The following is a 19,353-nucleotide window of genomic DNA, read 5'->3' on the forward strand; positions in this document are numbered from 1 at the left end:
ATCATCAATCGTATGAAAGTTTCTGGCGACCATTCTGGCTACAGATTTCTTTTTCTTCCTACGCCATTCTGGTTTCAAATACCAATTTGGCTATCATCTTTATTGTATTTCTGGCGACCATCGTAGCGAATGGATACCTAATTTCGGGCTACTGTTTACCTATTTAACAACCAATCTAGCTACTAATACCATTTAGAACACCTTCTTTCTACACTCTTCTGAGTACATCATTCTTTTGATCGTTACCGTTCCACTACTATACCATCGCTCTTTTTTGTATCCCCTTTTTCACTTTTTGCCCCTGTCATTTTGTATAAATTTCTGCTCACCCGCGAGTATTAATAACAGTTAATTAAAAGAAAAAAGTGACCAACCGGTGCGAGCTAATTGTGCAAGAAGTAATAAATGGTCACACTTCGCGTGACTCTAATGAAAGCCGTTAATCTCGCTTGCAGATGCCTGGATGATTCCGATGGCAATAATAATTCCTTGAATATATATGATCCAGTGTATATGGAAATGTCAGTCACGTTTATTATTACAAACTGGAGGATGTAATATTGGGAAATAGTGCACAGCCTATTATACAGGGTTAATTTAAAACGGTTCAAGCATGCAATGGGTTAATATATTTAAGAATTAAAAAGTCAGTATATTAACACCGAAAATTGTCTTTGTCAGAGAGATATAGGTGTATCAGCTTCCCCTTTATGACTGTGTACCATTTAGTTTAGTATAAAAGGCTTTTATACTAAAATAAATGGTACACAGTCATAAAGGGGAAGCTTTTATTAAAAGCACATACTAAGCTTTAGTTACGGGATATGAAAGGTTACATAGGCGTTGCTTCGTTAGTGCTTATTCTTATTTACGCGTGACCTGATTTACGATGGGCATGAGACAGAAGAATTTCAAATTAACTGCCAAGTCGAGGCTGTCAGTGCTTAGCCATTTTAAGGCTTTGCTGGGGACCCCTACTTTTTTAATCCTTCCCAAAAATAGAACACTGAGGCGGCCCTCGGTTTTAATGCTTATTTCAAATTTATCTGTTGGGTGATTGACTAGATTGAAACTCGGTGAAAATTAGACTTAGAGTGGACATTACAAAAGTATTTTATGTGGTACCTTTTTGTAAATGTTTTACCTTTTTCGATATGTGTTCCGTCCAGGTAACTACGGGGCCAGCGGCATGGAAGTCTTCAAGGACCTCGCCATGAAGGCCGGCATCTGCATCGCCACCTACGACAGCATCAATAGCCACTCCCCACCGGAGAAGTTCGACAAGGTGATCCGGAACCTCCTACAGACGCCCACGGCCCGCGTGGTGGTGTGCTTCTGCGAGGGCAAGACCATCACCAACCTGATGGAAGCCACCAGGAGACTGGGCTTATCTGGGAGGTTTCTCTTCATCGGCAGGTTTGTAAAGTTTCTAAGCACTGACGTAATTATTTGCTAACGTATTGGGGTTACTGTCTGTATACTGTTATATTGAAGTTACCAGGAGATCGGGCCTGTTTGGAGGTTTGTTTTCATCGGCAGGTTTGAAATTTGCTGAGTATGAAATTATTTGTTTATAAAATATCGGGTTACCAGCTATGCTATCATGCAAGATATATATTGATTTGATTGTGATTGGTATTATGCTGATTCTGCTTAGCTAATTCGTGCCAGTCTTGGAAATTGCTCTTCACTGGCAGGTATGTGAATTTACTGATCACAGATTTGTGTGTTTTGCGAAACAGCTTACCAGCTGAAATATCAAACAATATTGCTTATGAAGTTCACGAGCTGTTTCAAATTTACGGACATAAAAAGAAAGAGGGCCAATTTGCGGAATACAAAGTTATTGGTGTATATCATCATTTTGTCTTCCTGAACGTTTGGATGTGCCGCCGCGGCCACGAAAGAAAAGAGATGGAAGAGGCTGCAGTCATCCAGTTATTTTAATGACTCTGGCTCTCCAGGTATTAATCCCTGACGTTATGCAGTGATCTAATGCATATCAGTTATGCGTTACAGGCACCAGCCTATAGATAACCACTGACCTTAGGCAGGGTTTCTCTATACATACAATTTTACATAATAAGAAAGCCAGCTGCCACTTGACTTAAGACTCTGTACAAGTTACAGATGACTACATGATATAGTCAAATAGCTTTTCCATTTTGGACAGTGACATCCAATGAGGCGTACGCAGCTATGGAAGTTCCATGAATACAGCTCTTCAAGTCGATAGAAATTAAGTAATATATAGCACTTGGTGGTATATACAGGACTCCGTCGTTTTGCTCATCGGGATATATCGCTACATCGCCCAATTTTTTGTCTATTGCCTAATTTGACTCTAGAGAAAATATTAACTGATACTTATTTCGGTATTTTACAGTATCATTCATTGTGTTCCAAATAATTCGATAATTCGTAGCGGGTCGTTTAATATGTTCACATTAGTATTCAATTCTGACTGTCCTTTACCGCCGCACCCAGCGCGATCAAATCAGAAAACAGGCTACGAGTTATGCACGAGATGGGGTCGACCTCAATTTGAAACAAAAATAAAATAGCGCCTGTGTACCGGATAAGTGTGATTAGAATGGAAATCGAACGATATATTAAATTTGTTATACCCTTTCCCTGGTTTATGCGCCGACCCGGCCGTACGCACGCTTCACACGAACCCTGGCCGTGTTTTTTACTGAAAAAGGCCAGCCTCGCACGCCCTCAGGCGTTGGAGGGAGTGAGTTCCTTCGGTGTGAAAACACGGTGAGTAATTGCGACACTCCCCATCATATAGCCCGCCCGAGGCCTGCGACTGGACGCTATTGTGGATGGGGCAGGGGGAGAAACCAAAGCAGCGAGATCTATCAAGTGATGTTGTGTTAGTATTCTGCTGAGGTCGATGCTGCCCCTGGCCGATGGTTTGTAGGGGTGAAACGCAGATTTTAGAGATTAGGTCATCAATATGTATTCATGAACTTGCGCTTGCTCTGTCCTGAACCTGAATAGCTGTGGAATGGAAGAAAAACAGCTCTTCGAAATCGGAAGGGTATCATGCCAAATTGGCATATCGCATCGACTTGATCAGGATCTTTTCAATCAGCAGTCTCTATTCATTCAATCTTTCAGACAATTAAGATCAATACCAACATTGATGTATAAAAACGAATTCTCCCGTTCCAAGTTCCGCATAATCTTTTGTACATTTTCGTCAAAGTAGCAAAATCTGCCCGGTTTGCATTTTCTTGCAAGACAGAAGAGATGGACCTCAAAGTTCCTCCAATTCCGCAGGAAATATCAAATCAATTAGGTTTGAAGTAATACAAGAAGCTCTTCCTCGTGGCAATCCCTTTACATGTACTTACTTTATACAGTCTCGACTTGATGTTGAGGCTTTTCATTAATGCCAAGGGTTTTAAAACAGCCACACTGTCATTTCACATTGCTGTAAATAACAGTCAAGTTGCCTCTATAAAAAGGAACTTAGTTTACAGTGAACAAAATGACGAAATGATATTGCAAATTGGCTTGCAAGAAGAAGTAGCATACTATACCGTCAGCCTGATTTTAACCGATGAAAAGGGTCCTTTTTATTTGGGGCTAAATAGTGTTTGGAGTGGGGGGAGGAGCTAAATCCTCCCTTTAACGACGAGATTTATCGTTTAAAGTCATGTACAAGAGCGATAATGTTGGCAGCGCTACACAGACCCGGACATCATGAAACGGAAACGAAATGTGAATCCTGATTTTGAAACCAAAGTAGCCGAGCCATCGTTCGTCACTGTCATCAGATATGTGTTGTCTATAGGCTTGAAATAGTAGCCATAAAGTCCCAACGAGTTCTGGTAATGGCGAAAAAAAAATTCCGCATGACTCATAAGTGTTTAACGAACAATTAATAAATACCTAAGACAGCTTACCATTTCCTATTGGTCGAGAGCCGTCACGTGGCCGGTTTCAAACGGTTGACAAAGACCAGCTGGCTGGTCTTAAACACTTTTCCAGTGTCACATGAAATTTGGACTCATATTAAACACTATGTTTAACACCAGCTCGGGTAATTATCAGCATGGAGACTCCAACTGGTCTTAAAGATAGTGTTTAAAACCGGCCAAGCACACATTTATTCCCTTATTATAGAAAAAAGTAGGCATAGTTATGATTTGTACGAGAATTGAAGGGATTATTTCGCGGTCAGTGAAATTTGGTAATTCTCCCTTGAAGTCAGTGTAAATACATGTACCGTGTTTATTGAAGGAAAAAAAACAGATGAAATTGTATGATTATGTTATGGGCTTTGGTATGAGAACTGGAGTGTTTATTTTCCGGTCCGTGAAGTACGGTAATACGTTCCCCTGTAACTCAGTCAAAGATTAGAGGACATGGTTGTTTTGTAAAAAAAAAATGATCTAGACCAGACGACGTCTCGGAAATGATCGATGATTTGGGGGATTCGTCCAAATGTCAACGCGTCGTGTGTTTGTTGCATGTTCGCGAAAGTGCTCGAAAGCACTTTGCCCTGAGTGAACGATACAGAGATGTTCTGTACGTTCTATTGGCATATCGGGGGGGGGGGGGAGTAGGCTTGTTTCCTTTTTTGGTGAATATTTTCTTTCCAAACATGTTGTGTTTAGCTGCTGTAGCCAACATTTGGTAACTATAGAACAGGCACCAGTACGCTTCAAACCTCATTCATCTCCAATTATTGTTAAAACAAAAGGGTGAGCGCTATTTTTTTTTCCAAAAAATGTTTGGTCGAGTGTCAACACGGGCAGACCCTGTTTCAGAACAAACAACGTGACGTCATCTGAGGAAGGCACAGCTGGAGCACTACCAACATCAGGAAAAGGCACATTTGAATATGCATGAGCTGGGACGATGTGCTTTCTTATGGTCCTCAATAAGTGAATTCCCTATTTCCCAAAAACTCACGATTTGACAAACTGTAGTCACATTGATTGATCGTAAACACGCATTCTTGTCCGACCGAAGCATGAACATGCACAGATTTCACGGCGTGCAAGCGTGTACGTAAAGCAAAACAAAACCCCGCCGAAATGCATCGAAACACGTCAACATAACAACAAATTAAAGACTCCGGGAAACAGTTTGCGTCAGTCGTAATACCTCACCGACTTCAAATGGGACATGTATAGCAATTGGACACACGCCACACTCAGCCCCAAACGCACCACTGCAGTTACCCCGAGACAAACATGGACATGAAGATTGGCTGATGTGGTTGATAAGATTCATCCATCTACCGAGGTTTGCGGAGATTGTAACTGGCCGGTTTCTTGATGACGTACTTGGAGTTTGCCCTGGCAGTGAGTAGGGGGGGGGGAGGGCCTTGGCAGCAAAAGGGCAACAAGTGCGGAGGAGACCCGGGACGCAGGTATCCACGATCGTGTTGAAATAACTCGCTCGCATTTTTTTCGCTCCGTCGTCACAACATCGCGGAGGAGGAAGTCGTGACCGGGCACTGCATCATATTTTCGCTGACATAAATGTGTTAATTTGTCAGCGGGGTGGGGCCGAGATCTAGGTTTTATTAGGTACTGAACTGTGCCATGGCCAGGGGTTGTAGTCTAGTGTTGAATCGCAAGTTATCACAGGTCCGGTCACAAGTAATCGCAAGTTCAATCTTCAGCTAAGCAACAATGAACAGGTGATTAATTTGCCACATTTAATCATTCATTAGCTTGTGACTTGACTTGGGATTGATGACTCCTGATTGAATTGTGATGGACTTGTCTGAAGATTTGTGATGGACTTGGCAATAAAACTATACCCTCTTCTGTTGTCTTGGTAAAGACAACTTTCTACATCCCCCCTTCAAATTTTGTAACTGTATTCGCCTGATCAAAATGAATTCCCCTCCATTGTCATTTTCCTAAAGCCCTTTCGATTGATGCGCCTTGACAAAACATAAATTGGTATTAAAACGGTGCATTTAAACTCCGAGTCTAGCGAGGGTTTACGGGCCCTAATAATCAACAACTGGCAGACATTTCTTTTCATCTGCTTCCAACCGTGTCTTGGGTACCTGAAAGTCCTCCCTCATCACCCAGGAATTACGCACATCCCATCTGCCAATATCGTCTCCTCTCTGGTTATGCCGTCTTCGTCTGCGTTAAACTGAACTCCGTCGGTGTGGATCACATTAAGTAGGTTTATAACCAACGTACATGCCTTTAGTTCCGGTTCACCATCGGGCCCGTGATCGGGTTACCAACCGCGTCAGGTTCTCTTCAGAGCCGCCCGGTCGGTGGCTGATGAGAGCGGATTGACGGGAATGCACAGGCCCTGGACTGCCCGCCTGGCTCCCCCGCCGACTAACGGAGGAGCCCGCGCAACCTTCTCCCTCCCGTCATACGATCATCATCTTCCTGTATACATTGTATATACACACGGCCGAGTATTTTTAGCCCAGTTTGCATCACCGAAGTTCGCACGTAGTTCACGCGAGTGACACAGAGAGCTGAATACAACTGCATCAATTGTTTTGGCAGATTTAGTTTACGACTTTACTGTAAACAAGCCCTAGACCACGCAAGGTTCCACAAAAATCATATGTCTTGTTCTGGTAAATGCAAAGCCCCTTCCAGCTGATGGACATTATTTGATTTGGTACAAATCCGCATCTTCGTATCGCGAGCGTTTATTAAGCTAACCTGTTTGTTACAAATGTGTTTGCAACTTTTCCCCGTCAACGTCCTGTTCAATGTATTATTTATTAATTGCATGTTCCTGCATCGGTCCTTCTGTGGATGTATTAACACATCGGCCAAATTGCGTCATTGAGTTTCCCGCCATCTGCCGACCCGGATCAAAAACGCGCCAAAACAGCCCCATGTGCAAACAGTGCGTCGCAATCACCTAGGTGTACAAGCTGTCGGCACATGAAGGCAATCGGAGGAATGAGCCGGTGATGGCAGACCTTTTAATGTACCTCTTGTCATGAATTATGGATTAGCGAAGCCTGCAAAAGTCTTTCGCAGCTCTGAATGAGGGCAACGGGGTTTTTTCGCGCACCGATTTCCTGCAGGCATTTCCGATACGCCGTGAAGCGTGGTGAATACCCCGCACAAATTTCAATATAACATTCCCCAAATCATGTTTGCGGACATGCTTGTATGAACAATTAATGACTGTATATATTCGCCAGTCCCACCACAACGTAGTCGATACACGCTCATTGTTTCTTTAACATCCTCATCATGTCGGTGAGAAATTTAAAAAATAACTTCTGAGGATAAGGCCTATGGAACGCCCAAAAGAAATTACTTTGATCTCAGTGGAATTTTAACTCGGGACCAACGCAGTGGAGATGGAGATACCTAATTTTTCTACCAATCTGTTGGTATAATGCAGTTACCAATTTACAGGAAACACTAGAGGTGAGGTTTGCTGATGCATTATTGTGTGACTAATAGCTATTGAAATCGATATGGTTTCGGCACATTATAGACGTTACAAAATATAATTGAAATGCAGGAATAACTTACAAGGTACCCAATATTTAAAATTCATCAGGAATGGGCATGGATCACTGAAAATAGATCGAGTTGGCGAAATTTAATCATGCAAACCAGGGGACGTACACGGCACAGCTTTATCCTGCATATCCAATCTGAATAGCACCTTTAAAATGAAACCTATTCAAGATGGATACTAAAGACACAATCCAACCCAACTTCCGTGTACAAAGGAAGACTCCCGCAGGGTTTCATTAAGAAAACTCGTCCTCCTTTTGGTGCATCCGCGGAAAGGAGACCCCGGCTGGCAAACATGTTTTCTTTGCGCGATAAGGAATCCGATAGCCGACCGATTGTGTCGAAACCTTCAGGCTTAAATGGCTCTATTGTAAGGAGGTAATGAAGGCAGCGGGAAACCAGTGTATACATTCACCGCTCGTCGAGCCATGGAGCAGTGACATTGCAGCATTGGTAAACGGAGATTTTCAATGTCAACCTCTATTTGATCCGAACTAGGACCATCGCCAATAATAAAATGTTTGCCCGTGAAAACCAGACACATGACCTCACTTCCTTTTATTGCATATTATGTACAGCATCCAAAAGACCGCCAGTGACACCTTTTGGTAACACAAATCATCATTTTTCCGTCAGAAGCTCCGCCCACCCCCATTTTAAGGAACCTGGAACAACCTTCCTGCGCGCCCTCTTTGTTGCACATGTCTTTGACCAACCAGCCAACCCCAATGGACCAGCTATCATAAAGGGCGCCCGCATCCAAATTATCTTTCCATGACACTTTATTTTATGACGCCAATTTGTACGTGCCAACCAAGTTCAAAGCTGTATATTCCCTCCACATACGTATACATAGGGTTCAGCTTGCGATACGCTCTAACTGGTCAAAATTGATAAACTTCACAAAAGTAGTCTGTTTGAATTCATGATATATATCCCGTGCCTAAGTTAACATTATTTTCTGACTACATGTGAGGAGATTCTGCGATTAATTATGCAATACAAGACTGCGTCTTGACCTCGAGATTCTGACCATTCAGCGGGCGCATTCTATATCGCGTCTTGGGAAACCCGTTGTTATATTTGAAAACGTGGTATCCAAATTGACCAATCAACAGACCACTTTTCTGATCGATATGACGTCACATTTTCTAAAGTCGACATCGATTGGCTTGCGCGCGTGGTCGCATAAAATCAGACGTTTGACCATGGCTCTGCACACGTGAATTTCTGATCCTCAAACTAAGTGCGTTGCGCATCGATGACATTTTGATACGATAGTTCTCAATTACCAATTATTTGCGTCAATTTGACCTGCTCATGTCTTGATAAGGTAACGGTAAAATGATGACGAAGGGACAGCGATCTTTGGGCAACGAGTTCCACAGACACATGTCACACGTGGAAAGAAGCTTATTTGCTTCACCAATTCTCAAGTTCTTGGGGTTATTTTCCTGTCCGCAGTGACGGTTGGGCGGACCGCAACGAGATCGTCAAAGGCGTGGAGCGGGAAGCCATCGGCGGCATCTCCATCAAGCCCCAGACCTCCTACATCGAGAACTTCGACCCGTACTACTTCGCTTTGAGGCCGAACAACCACAGTGTCAACCCGTGGTTCCGAGAGTTCTGGGAGGCCAGGTTCAAGTGTGAGCTGCCGCAGGACAAGAATCAAAGCGTGCTTGAGGAGATCGGACGAAAACACTACCCCAAGAACTGCACAGGTAATAGGACACGAAGACAATCCACGTTGGTATAGAGATGACTTCAGTAAGACATCTTTGACAGTACTCATAATTATAGTAAAATCACCCAATCCTTGACTAAGTAGTTCTTCGTTGAAAACGATCTGCAATATGGGTCCTGTGTGAATGCTTTCATATTAGGGCCATGATTGTAAAGCACATACCTCTACCGCATAGTTGGGCAAGCTAAACCTGAGACTCGTCTTTGTTCCTGATTGTGGTAGCCATTATATCAATGGCTTTCATCCTTGCAATGTGCAACTTTTATTACAAGACAATTGGTTGTCGAAGATAAGAAGACCATTTCGTTTGCAAATAATACATAGGCCTACTCTGTCAATAGAATGCTAGATAGGTTGCACGGAAACATTCATCTAAATGTGTACAAACATCCATCGTCTTTCCTGGAGAGCGTCGGGCGTCTACTTGTGCACGGAATCCATACGATTTGCCTGGTTTGACTTTTTTGCAGGAAGGGAGACCCTAGCCAAGAACTACAGTCAGGACACCAAGATGGGTTTCATCATCAACGCCATCTACACCATGGCGCACGGCCTTCACGATATGCACCAGGCCCTCTGTCCCCCTGACACCGTGGGGCTGTGCCCCGAGATGAAACCCGTAGACGGCACGGTGTTCCTGCGGCATCTCTTCAATGTCTCGTTCCGCGGAGTGTCCGGGAATGAGATTGAGTTTGATAAGAACGGAGATCCGTCCGGCAGGTAAAGTATGGACCGCACAGGAAACAGATCGCTTGACACTCACGGAGGCCCCTAATAATTATGGCAAAATATTAAAACCACGAATAAAATTTTAAACTTGCTGGGGTCGCGAGAGTCTCTTATATTATTTGTGTCGATTGAAATTGACGAGTTAATATAATTTTAGATATTCAGGCGTAAATCCATACTTCTCATTTGTTAAAATTCACATTTATGCTATTCGTTAGCATAGTTTTAGCCAATTAAATTCATGATTTTCGTCTTCAAAGTGGAATAAATAAAGATGAATAATGCAACACACAATACAGAGAGACGCATTCATCAATCAGACCAGTACTCCCAATTCAAGGATCTAATATTTCATCCACACAGCCATGATGAAAACACGACATGAAAATCGTCTCAATGTGTTCAGTTTCGTTGTTATTTCCTTTTAATGATACCACAATGTAGGTGACATTGTTATAAGTTCAATTTCAAACATCATTCTTTTCTTTCAGATACGATATTTTCAACTTTCAACTCCTCCCGAACGGCAAATACAAATACGTCCCCATCGGTGATTGGTCGGCCGGGGTGTTGGAGATGAACGACACGGCTATGATGTGGAACAACGCCTCTTCTACCCCGGCTACGTCGTTCTGCAGCGAACCGTGTCCCAAGGCACACATTAAGGTAAAAACGACAGTATTAAAATGTGAGCGATTCGTATTGGTGTAGAAATTCTGGTTTACCCGCATTGTATCATTGGAGCTTTACCTGCTGTAATATTTAATGATAATTATTTATACACTTATATTGCACAAATTCCATGTGATCAAATGTTCATCAGGAATGAGATCCTGCTGCAGCTAGAGGGCCGCGCAACATGGTCTCTACCTTCACAGGTACCCATTATGGGTGAAGAGAGGCAATCGTAGTAAAGTGCCTTGCCCAAGCGCACAAGCACCATGTTCCCTGTCTGGGTTCGAACACAATGTACTATACCACGGCACACGAGTCGAACACCGTAACCGTTGGACCACAGCGCCCAATTACATGTATAGGTAAAAGTCAAAGCTGTATTATATATGTAGACATTGCCCAACGGTTTTTGGAACAATATGGTCAAGTATCAAACAATTCGTAGAATTAAGTCATGATAAATATAACCCCAAGTATATTTGTTTTATTGGCAGGATATCCGAGATAATGTTCACTGTTGCTGGGCGTGTGTGCCTTGCAAAACCAACCAGATCATGGTGGACGAATTCACCTGTAAGGAGTGCGCGAAAGGGCAGTGGCCCAATGAGAACCTGAGTGGTAAGTCAAATGGTTTGTGGTCAACCCATGAAAACTTTCTGTTGAAATGAAACAGTCCATTAGTGTTACAAAATGCCAGAAAGTTTCAAACAATTGCACAATTGGTTTTTCCGGTGAAGCCTTTCAACTCGGTATTTTGATTAAATTGCATCGTGTTACACTAGGATTTCCCGTACTGGTTGAACTCATCATATTAGATACAAAAATTGTGTCTAGTTAAGTTAATTTCAATGTCTGATTCTGCGAAGTACCTGCGGATTTCTGCCTATCATCTGATTTTGGCATGTTCGGAAGTTTGTTGGTACGTCATATTCACTAATAAGCATGACGTCATTGGATCAAGTACCAATCACTGAAAACATACATTATTAATCCTCAGAGAGTAACGCCAAGCACTGATCATACAGTGCCTTTCGTTGAAAGGCCAAACCTCAGTATTATTACTTCCTAGCTTTACTTTTTCAAAACAAGTGCGAATATTGTACCATTTTTTGTTTTCGTTCCTTCAGATTGCACGGAGATTGAGGCCGAGGTCATGCACTGGGGAGACATCGAGGCCATTGTTGCCGTCACCTTCTCCTGTCTAGGCATCTGCTTCACTCTATTCGTCCTCGTCACCTTCATCCGCTACAACGAGACTCCCGTGGTCAAGTCCTCCAGCCGGGAGAACAGCTACATCCTCCTGGTGGGCATCCTGATGTGCTTTCTCATGACCTTCGCTTTTATCACCATCCCAACAACTCTGGTCTGCTACATCCGGAGGATCGGCCTGGGCTTGAGCTTCTGTATCTGCTATGCGGCCCTTGTGGTCCGGACCAACCGCATGGCGCGGATCCTGGCAGGCTCCAAGAAGAAGATTATCACTCGGAAGCCCCGCTTCCTCGGAAGCACCGCCCAGGTGGTCATGACCTTCATCGTTATCGGTCTCCAAGTCATCATCACTATCGTCCTGATCGTCATAGAGCCTCCAGAAGCAGTCTACGACTACCCAGACCTTCGCCGAGTCCGCCTGATCTGCAACACCACGACTCTGGGTATCTTAGGTCCTTTGGGCTTTGACTCCTTCCTGGTTGTCTTGTGCACCCTCTACGCCTTCAAGACCCGCAACCTGCCCGAGAACTTCAACGAGGCCAAGTACATTGCCTTCACTATGTATACCACCTGTGTGGTCTGGCTGGCCTTCATCCCATTGTATTTCGGTGGCAGTGAGATGCGAACCATCGTGGTCTGTTTCGCGGTCAGCCTCAGTGCCACAGTGGCTCTGGCTTGTCTCTTCTTTCCCAAGACTTACATAGTCTTGTTCAAGCCGGAGAGGAACCGTCGGAGCTCCATGAAGACGTCCAGTTTGGTCCGCATGCACGTGGGCAGTTTCAGCGAGCTGGCGCCGCTGTCTTCACAGAAGACTAATAGCGTGAACGGTTCCTTGGATATTGGAATGGGGCGGTGAGTGGCTTTTCAAGATTGGCTAACACAAATTTATAGACACATCACTAGTCCATCACGAGTCAATCACAAGTTAATCCCAAGTCAATAACAGGTTGATCTAAGGCCATCCAATGTCAACCCAATTGACAAGCTATTCAAAGAACTGTGATTTCCAAAGAACTGATTTCCAAAGAACTATGATTTTCAAAAAACTGTGACATAGACATTCTTCAGGCACTTTCGTTCCCTATTACTTGCGATGATTTATATCCGAATTAGTTGTGATTAATTTGGAATTGAATAGTGATTTACTTGTAGGTGACTTGCGATTGAATTTGAGATAATACTTGTTGTTATCTCGACTACAACTCCTGCAAGCATCTCTCAACAACATCTATCTTTGTTATTTTCCGTACGAATCAACAAAACTAAAAACCAAAACAAGAATGCTCCGGCAGTAGGCTTCATCCTCCTGGGTACAAAGAGTGTATGTTTTTTAATTAATTTTTTTTTGGGGGGGGGATTGGTCAATAGATTCAATATCTGAATGGCGATAAAAAATTTTGATATTAAAATGTTTTAAGAAATTTATTCGTTTAAATGAAGATCATACTTATTTTCCTTTTTACCATAATGCACGTATCATTACTTGAGGTTCCAAACCGGTTTCTTTTCTACCAAATTTTCAGGGATCGAGTTGGCCGTAGTCCAGGATTCAACCGCAAACGACCCCCCAAGGAGAAAGGTTTCTTTAGCGGCATGCGGCGCCGCAAGCGCGGCTACAACCAGGTGAACATGATGAAAGCAGTGGAACGGGACCGAATCCAACGACGCCGGCAGCCGGTCTACCGCTACTCCCCGTCAACCGAGAGCCAGCCCCGGCGAATCAGCGGATGCTTGGAAGAGCAAATTCCCGAGCACAACGGGGCAACTAAGGCCGAGGAACCGGTGTGGCAGACATCCCAGTCGAGCCCAAAGATCGCTGTGGTACGGCCCCGCACGGACCAGTCCACCACCAACTTACAAGAGGTTTACATCGAAAGTGCACTTAGGGACGCATCATCTCCGGGTAGCATTCCACCGCTGTTAGCAAGCAAAGAGGAAGCACTACTACGGAGGAACTCTGGCGCACGTGCCGGCAAGTCATCAGATAGTGTGTACATAGAGATGGACCGGGAACCAGTTCGCGATACGCGAGACTCACAGGCTGACGCGCGCGACGAGCAGAGCGAAGCGCACCCGCTCCTGACAGATGATGATGACAATGATGCTGACGTCTCGCGGAGACGAGACTCGAGCCCGGGGCTCCGTCTAGACATTCCTCAGATTATCACTTCATTCCACGGCAGCAGTCAGGACCTGACCGAGCCCCAGGTTGGGCAAATGCGGAACTCAACCCTAGACGCGCCCCCGGTCCACAACAAGAGGCGCGTGTCAGACAGTCAGGGTTTGCCCCGCCCCGGGGTCAACCCTTTTCAGTTTTTGCCTCGCCGTCGTTCGCACGGTTCCCTGGAGGGTAAACCCAGCGTTCCTCTATGCAGTGCGCCGCCTTGTAAGCATTCTCTCAAACACCGCAAGCAGTTGGCACGATCGGCCGAGGTGCTGTGCCGACAGGTAATTGGGTTTAGTAACCCCCTACCCACCTCCTCCACCATTTCTTCATTTTCTCTTACGTCCCCATCGCAAGCACCGTATTCCAAACCAGCGAGGCCCTCCTCTGCGATCGACCTGGTGCCTTCGGGTCCAAATCTCCAAGAAACGGAGCTCAACTCCCCTCCACCACCGAAGTCAATCGCAACAGCGTCCAACAACAACAATTTGGAGCCGACCGAGTTCGGCAAGAGGACAGAACTTGACAATGCGCCGCCAACGGTGGAGATGGCAATTCGACCAAACAAACCACCCGACACGAACGCAAACACAAATGGTCTGATTCCAGACTCAAGAGCTGAAGAAGCGTTTCAGTCAGGCGGTGTTTGGAACGAAGCCAAGCTGGAAGAATTGGCAAGTGGACAAAACACGCCGTTGAGGACGCTTTCCGAAATCAGATCGTCAAATGTATGACTGGCACTCAAGGCGGTTTTTTTTTATTTTAACTTGACAGCTCAGTACGTTTATGCTTTGTACTTATACCTAAAACTTTATTGAATGGAAATTCTCTTACTTTAGTAAATTCCGTTACTACCATCACCACTCAAATCCGCCAACCACCTCATACGTGCGCGTGCCTTCACCAAAAACACTACTATGTAGGCCTAACAGCAAGAGGATTTTGTCATTGTGGCTGTACATTTTGCGCCATCACGTGGGTATGGACTATGCACCATCGGTTTATTAAGCTTGTGTGGTAAATGCCATGCCTCGATAATTTTCATACCACAAGTATATATATGGAGATTGTGTGGCTGAATTAGTGCAATAGATAAAGTCTATGCCGATCTGAACTCTTTATACCAAGATCAAACGACCATTTTCCTTGGTAAGCCTATAAAAAGATACATAAAGCTGGTCATTTGTAACGTGTGCTGTAATTCTTTTGCATTCAGTTTCAAACAAAATAGGCCTATGCATAGGTTGCATGAAGACACTTTATTTTCTAAACGCAGACATTGTAGAAAGCTTGTATAAAATCGATTTCAATGTGTTCACTTTTGGGACACAAAACACTGTTGTCATCAGCGAATAACGTCGCGTCCACTTACGCGAACACTTCTAACGTTTGCCAACGTTTAATTGGCAACGTTCGCTGAGGTGGAACCGTGTACCACAAACGTTGGCGAATGTTATAGCAACAAAAGCGAACGGTCTGTCCAATTCGTTCTGTTATCTTTACCAAAATGGCTGACTCTCTGAGCGCTACATGCTTCTGTAAGGAATGAAATTAAACCTCTCTGCACCAGAAAGGTGGATAAATTACACACACACAAAACAATGGTTCGTCTGGAATAACTTTAAAGAATTTAAAAAAGGCGTTCTCATACACAGTGCTAGTGACATGACATCAGTTTTTAACAGTTATTCCACTTGGGGTTGACACGTTCGCGGTGACTAGCTAACGTTCGTAGCTAACGAACGCAGCCAGGGTTGCTTATAAATGGCAGAATCTCCGTTAGCATTGACGTTGTCTGTATTCGGAATAAACCTTTACTTAATAAATAAATGTAAAATATCTAAAAGCTACTTAATTAATAGTTCATAAACAAAGATATTAAAATACGAATCTTACTGCCAGTTGAGATAGTGTGACTAATGTTGCAATAAATTCAAGTATAAAATGTTACCATGATGTCTGCTGGTATGCTCCAATTGTGGTGTTTACCTCCATGCGTGATATCGTTTACCTTTCACTTTGGGAGTGTTTTTGGATAGTTTCCGCCCGAGCATCGCCGACAAATATTGAATTGAGCAACAAAGGGAATGCTCACTTTACAGTCTTGTATAGTCGAGTCCATTGCAAGTAGATCACAAGTCTGTCCACAAGTCCACTGGTCAAAAGCAACACAAGAAGTAAAGAGCGCGTTTGTCAAGGTTGATTAAGACAGCTTGTGACTTGACTTGAGACTAAAAGGCTTGTGATGGACTTGTGGCGGACTTGTCATGCATTTGGGAGGACTGTCATGGACTTGTCATGGACTTGTGATTGATTTGGGAGGACACTCTTGAAACAGTTCTTGAACCACTGTGCCGATTATCAAATATAGCAAGTTAAGGACTTTATCCGACGAGTTGGTAAACGGTCGAGTTTATAAACGGTCGAGTTGACGCGACGTGTGAAATCCTTGCCTATCCCCAAACTAGCCATCGATCATAAACATAATGCATTTGGTCTTTTAGTCTTATATATTTTGCCATTCCCTGTAACAAACAAATAACACTGCAAACATATCGAGAGCTACATCGTTTGGTGAGTTAGAACTATGTGAATATTTTTATGAACAGAAATTCATCAGCTTCCAGTGGAACCATTTGTACTAACTTGAACCAACAAACTTCCTTTCGGGTTTTATAAGTTTCAGTATACTTCAGTATATTTCATCACAGTGCATCCAGAATCCAACATTTTCCGGGGCCTTGAAGCGGGCCCCTGGCCCTGTGGCCCCACGCCGTAAGGGCTCGGAAAATAAAACAAAACATACACGAAGGAATTTACTAAATGTAAGAAAGCAGCTTTGCAACAATAATATTTAAATACGATGCCATGCATAATGATACAATTCTTTTTCCAGAATTAAATGGAACCAAAAATGGAGATTAAACTACAGCGTTTTCTACTTTTCAGTACAGTTAAACGTTTTAAGAGCAACAGTATATTCTAAACAAAATAATGAAATAAATTGTCTTTATATTCTCAAAAAACCTTTGCTAAAAAAAGTCACATGAAAGTGACCAGGAATCGCCTCAGATTGCACCACAGAGCATCCCGTATTCCAAATTAAGCCACGACGTAAAGGCTTTGCGCTCCACTTTCGCATTAATTTTGTCCGTCCTTTAGAAATTCCAGCACCCCCTGGCAAAAGTTTTTTTCCAGCGGCAGTGCCCACCACTACCTGTTTAGTAACCATGTTGTGCTCTCTTAGTAATGATATTCTTCATTCGTCAGTGCAGAGATAGGGGGAAATTTAATCGGGGTACTGGACGGGAAACCCGGGTAACTTCGTTGACTCTTCGGGGTGACGAACTCTAAAGTCTAGCACCGTCTCGAGGCATTGCAAGGTCACCGGGTCGTCCTGGTAATAGAATTTATTGGCAAACAGATGCGGTTGTTTCCGGACATAGTGTAGATCTCCGATTGTGAGGATGCAGACCTCGCGCACAAAAGTGCCACGGCATGTATGCGGTCTACTCGAGTACCAATTGACGTAACGGATATTCAATGGTCTGATTAGTTCGGGTGCTTGAGGTACACCTCCAGGAACGCCCGGTGCCCGTTGCAGAGTAGCCCAGTAAGTCTCATCTGGCATCTTTGTGTTTCTCGTCCAGTGCAGCAAGTCGGTGGCGACTGAATCCCTTAAGATGTAGTTGACGAAGTCCCTTTTGACAGCGTAGTAAGATGAACCGGTGTAAACCTTCAGTTGGTGGGGTGCAGGACTCATTCTGCTTTCAGTTTTGATAACGGTTCCGTTTCGCACAATGAATTGAAACTGGGTTCTATTTCTCTTCTCCAAGTTGTTTGGGACAATGGATCGGATACCATTGTGGCCGTTGTACGCCTTTAACTGCCGGACAATCTCTAGGTTGGTCTTCAAGGGAAAGTCTTGCCCGCATAGGTTCATGACGTACCTCCACTGGTAACCGGACGCGGGTTGTTCAGTCAGATCCCTCATGCAGTTGATGTTGGACAGCAGAAGCGTAAGCCCGGGGTACTGCACGTCTTCGAGTTTAGAAGCTATGAAGACATTAGCGAAGCAATTTGCGAGACCGTCCATCGCTTGATGAAACTCCTTGGATGATTTGGAATCCGGGTGCAGACAGTAAATGTTCTGCGGCTGGTAAATCGCCCTCAATAGTCTCTCCACTTGGGCAGATCCCTTATGAATTACAATGATATAAGCTAGCGGGAAACTTGCCTCTTCTTCCGAGTTAGGTATCGTAGGATAACCTCTCTGTCTCGTAAATAATGCACACTCATCCGTCCATGTCACCACTGTGCTATCCGAAGGCATCAAGGATTCCTTCTGTCGCTCCTGTCGTATTTCTTCGCTCACATTCTTGATAACTGTCCCATTTCCAGCAAATAGACCAGAGCAGTTGACATCCCAGTGTCTGTGATACTTCTGGTTTGTTGGGCGTTGACCAACGGGCGCGTAGTACAGCGATCTTATCACACTTCTATTCTGAATCGCACGCGTTAGTATCACCTCTTCGACCCGAAAACTGTCAGTGGAGTTCCTGTACGTCGGGGCACGTGTTACCGCATGGTTGGTAAGATCACCAGTTTGGTTATACGCGAGATATATCGCAAGAAGTAGTGCCAGCATCACGAAACCAGACGGCTTCCTGCGCGCAAAGACACACTTCATTGTGCACACGGGCGGCGTGTTGAAATTACGTCCAAAATGTTAGATTGGATCGTGATAGTTTGTTAATGAACGGGTACAAACACTCAGGCAGACTAACCGCACGATGCATTGGAGTCTCCTTGCACCTTCTGAACACAATTTGCACAAACGACTGACGTGGCATTTGCCCACACATAGCAGAATAACAGGTGTTGATCACTACCTGTCGTTTTGTGCATTTGTCATTGAGGTTTCGCCTCAGTAAAGATCTTTTATTAACTTGACCTATACGAGTTACACAAAGCAGTCGAATTGCATTCATGCAGAAAAGGTTATATTTTGTTATGAATGCCATTATAACGTGTGTTCCTGCAGTGGGCCTCCCGAACCCAGAAAGAAAGGGTTATAGGTAGGGTTTCGTTTGAATTAGCAACAAGAGTGCTCAAAATTAAAAGACGGGTGCTTAACAACTTAAACTTGATGAGGTTAAAGCTCAGTGAATGCCGTAAATTCAGAGAAATAAATATTGCAGGTTCTCGATTTCAATTAAAAACTGGCCGACTCATGTTTTGAATTGCGCCCGAAATCAGCGTCCGGGACTCGTTCTCATTCAGCCGATTGCCAGTTACGCGATGTCACGCACTGAACTGACAAATAATAGCAACCACGC

General features: G+C 44.0%; 2 protein-coding genes across 2 annotated transcripts; one reads left to right on the top strand and one right to left on the bottom strand.

Moving 5' to 3' along the window:
- The first annotated feature begins 1,174 nt into the window (after positions 1–1,174).
- Positions 1,175–15,970, top strand: LOC119746035 (metabotropic glutamate receptor 1-like). The gene is made up of 7 exons (XM_038222793.1): positions 1,175–1,416; positions 8,958–9,214; positions 9,708–9,957; positions 10,458–10,632; positions 11,136–11,259; positions 11,769–12,702; positions 13,374–15,970. Exons 1-7 carry the CDS (start codon positions 1,190–1,192, stop codon positions 14,746–14,748), a joined length of 3,342 nt encoding a protein of 1,113 aa, XP_038078721.1. The 5' UTR covers positions 1,175–1,189; the 3' UTR covers positions 14,749–15,970.
- Positions 15,971–17,028: 1,058 nt separating this feature from the next.
- LOC119746491 (beta-1,3-galactosyl-O-glycosyl-glycoprotein beta-1,6-N-acetylglucosaminyltransferase 4-like) lies at positions 17,029–18,835 on the bottom strand. The gene has a single exon (XM_038223461.1). It carries the CDS (start codon positions 18,702–18,704, stop codon positions 17,304–17,306), a length of 1,401 nt encoding a protein of 466 aa, XP_038079389.1. The 5' UTR covers positions 18,705–18,835; the 3' UTR covers positions 17,029–17,303.
- Positions 18,836–19,353: the final 518 nt, after the last annotated feature.

This window comes from Patiria miniata, unplaced genomic scaffold (genome assembly GCF_015706575.1).
Source record: "Patiria miniata isolate m_02_andy unplaced genomic scaffold, ASM1570657v1 HiC_scaffold_7, whole genome shotgun sequence".
Taxonomy (NCBI): Eukaryota; Metazoa; Echinodermata; class Asteroidea; order Valvatida; family Asterinidae; genus Patiria; species Patiria miniata.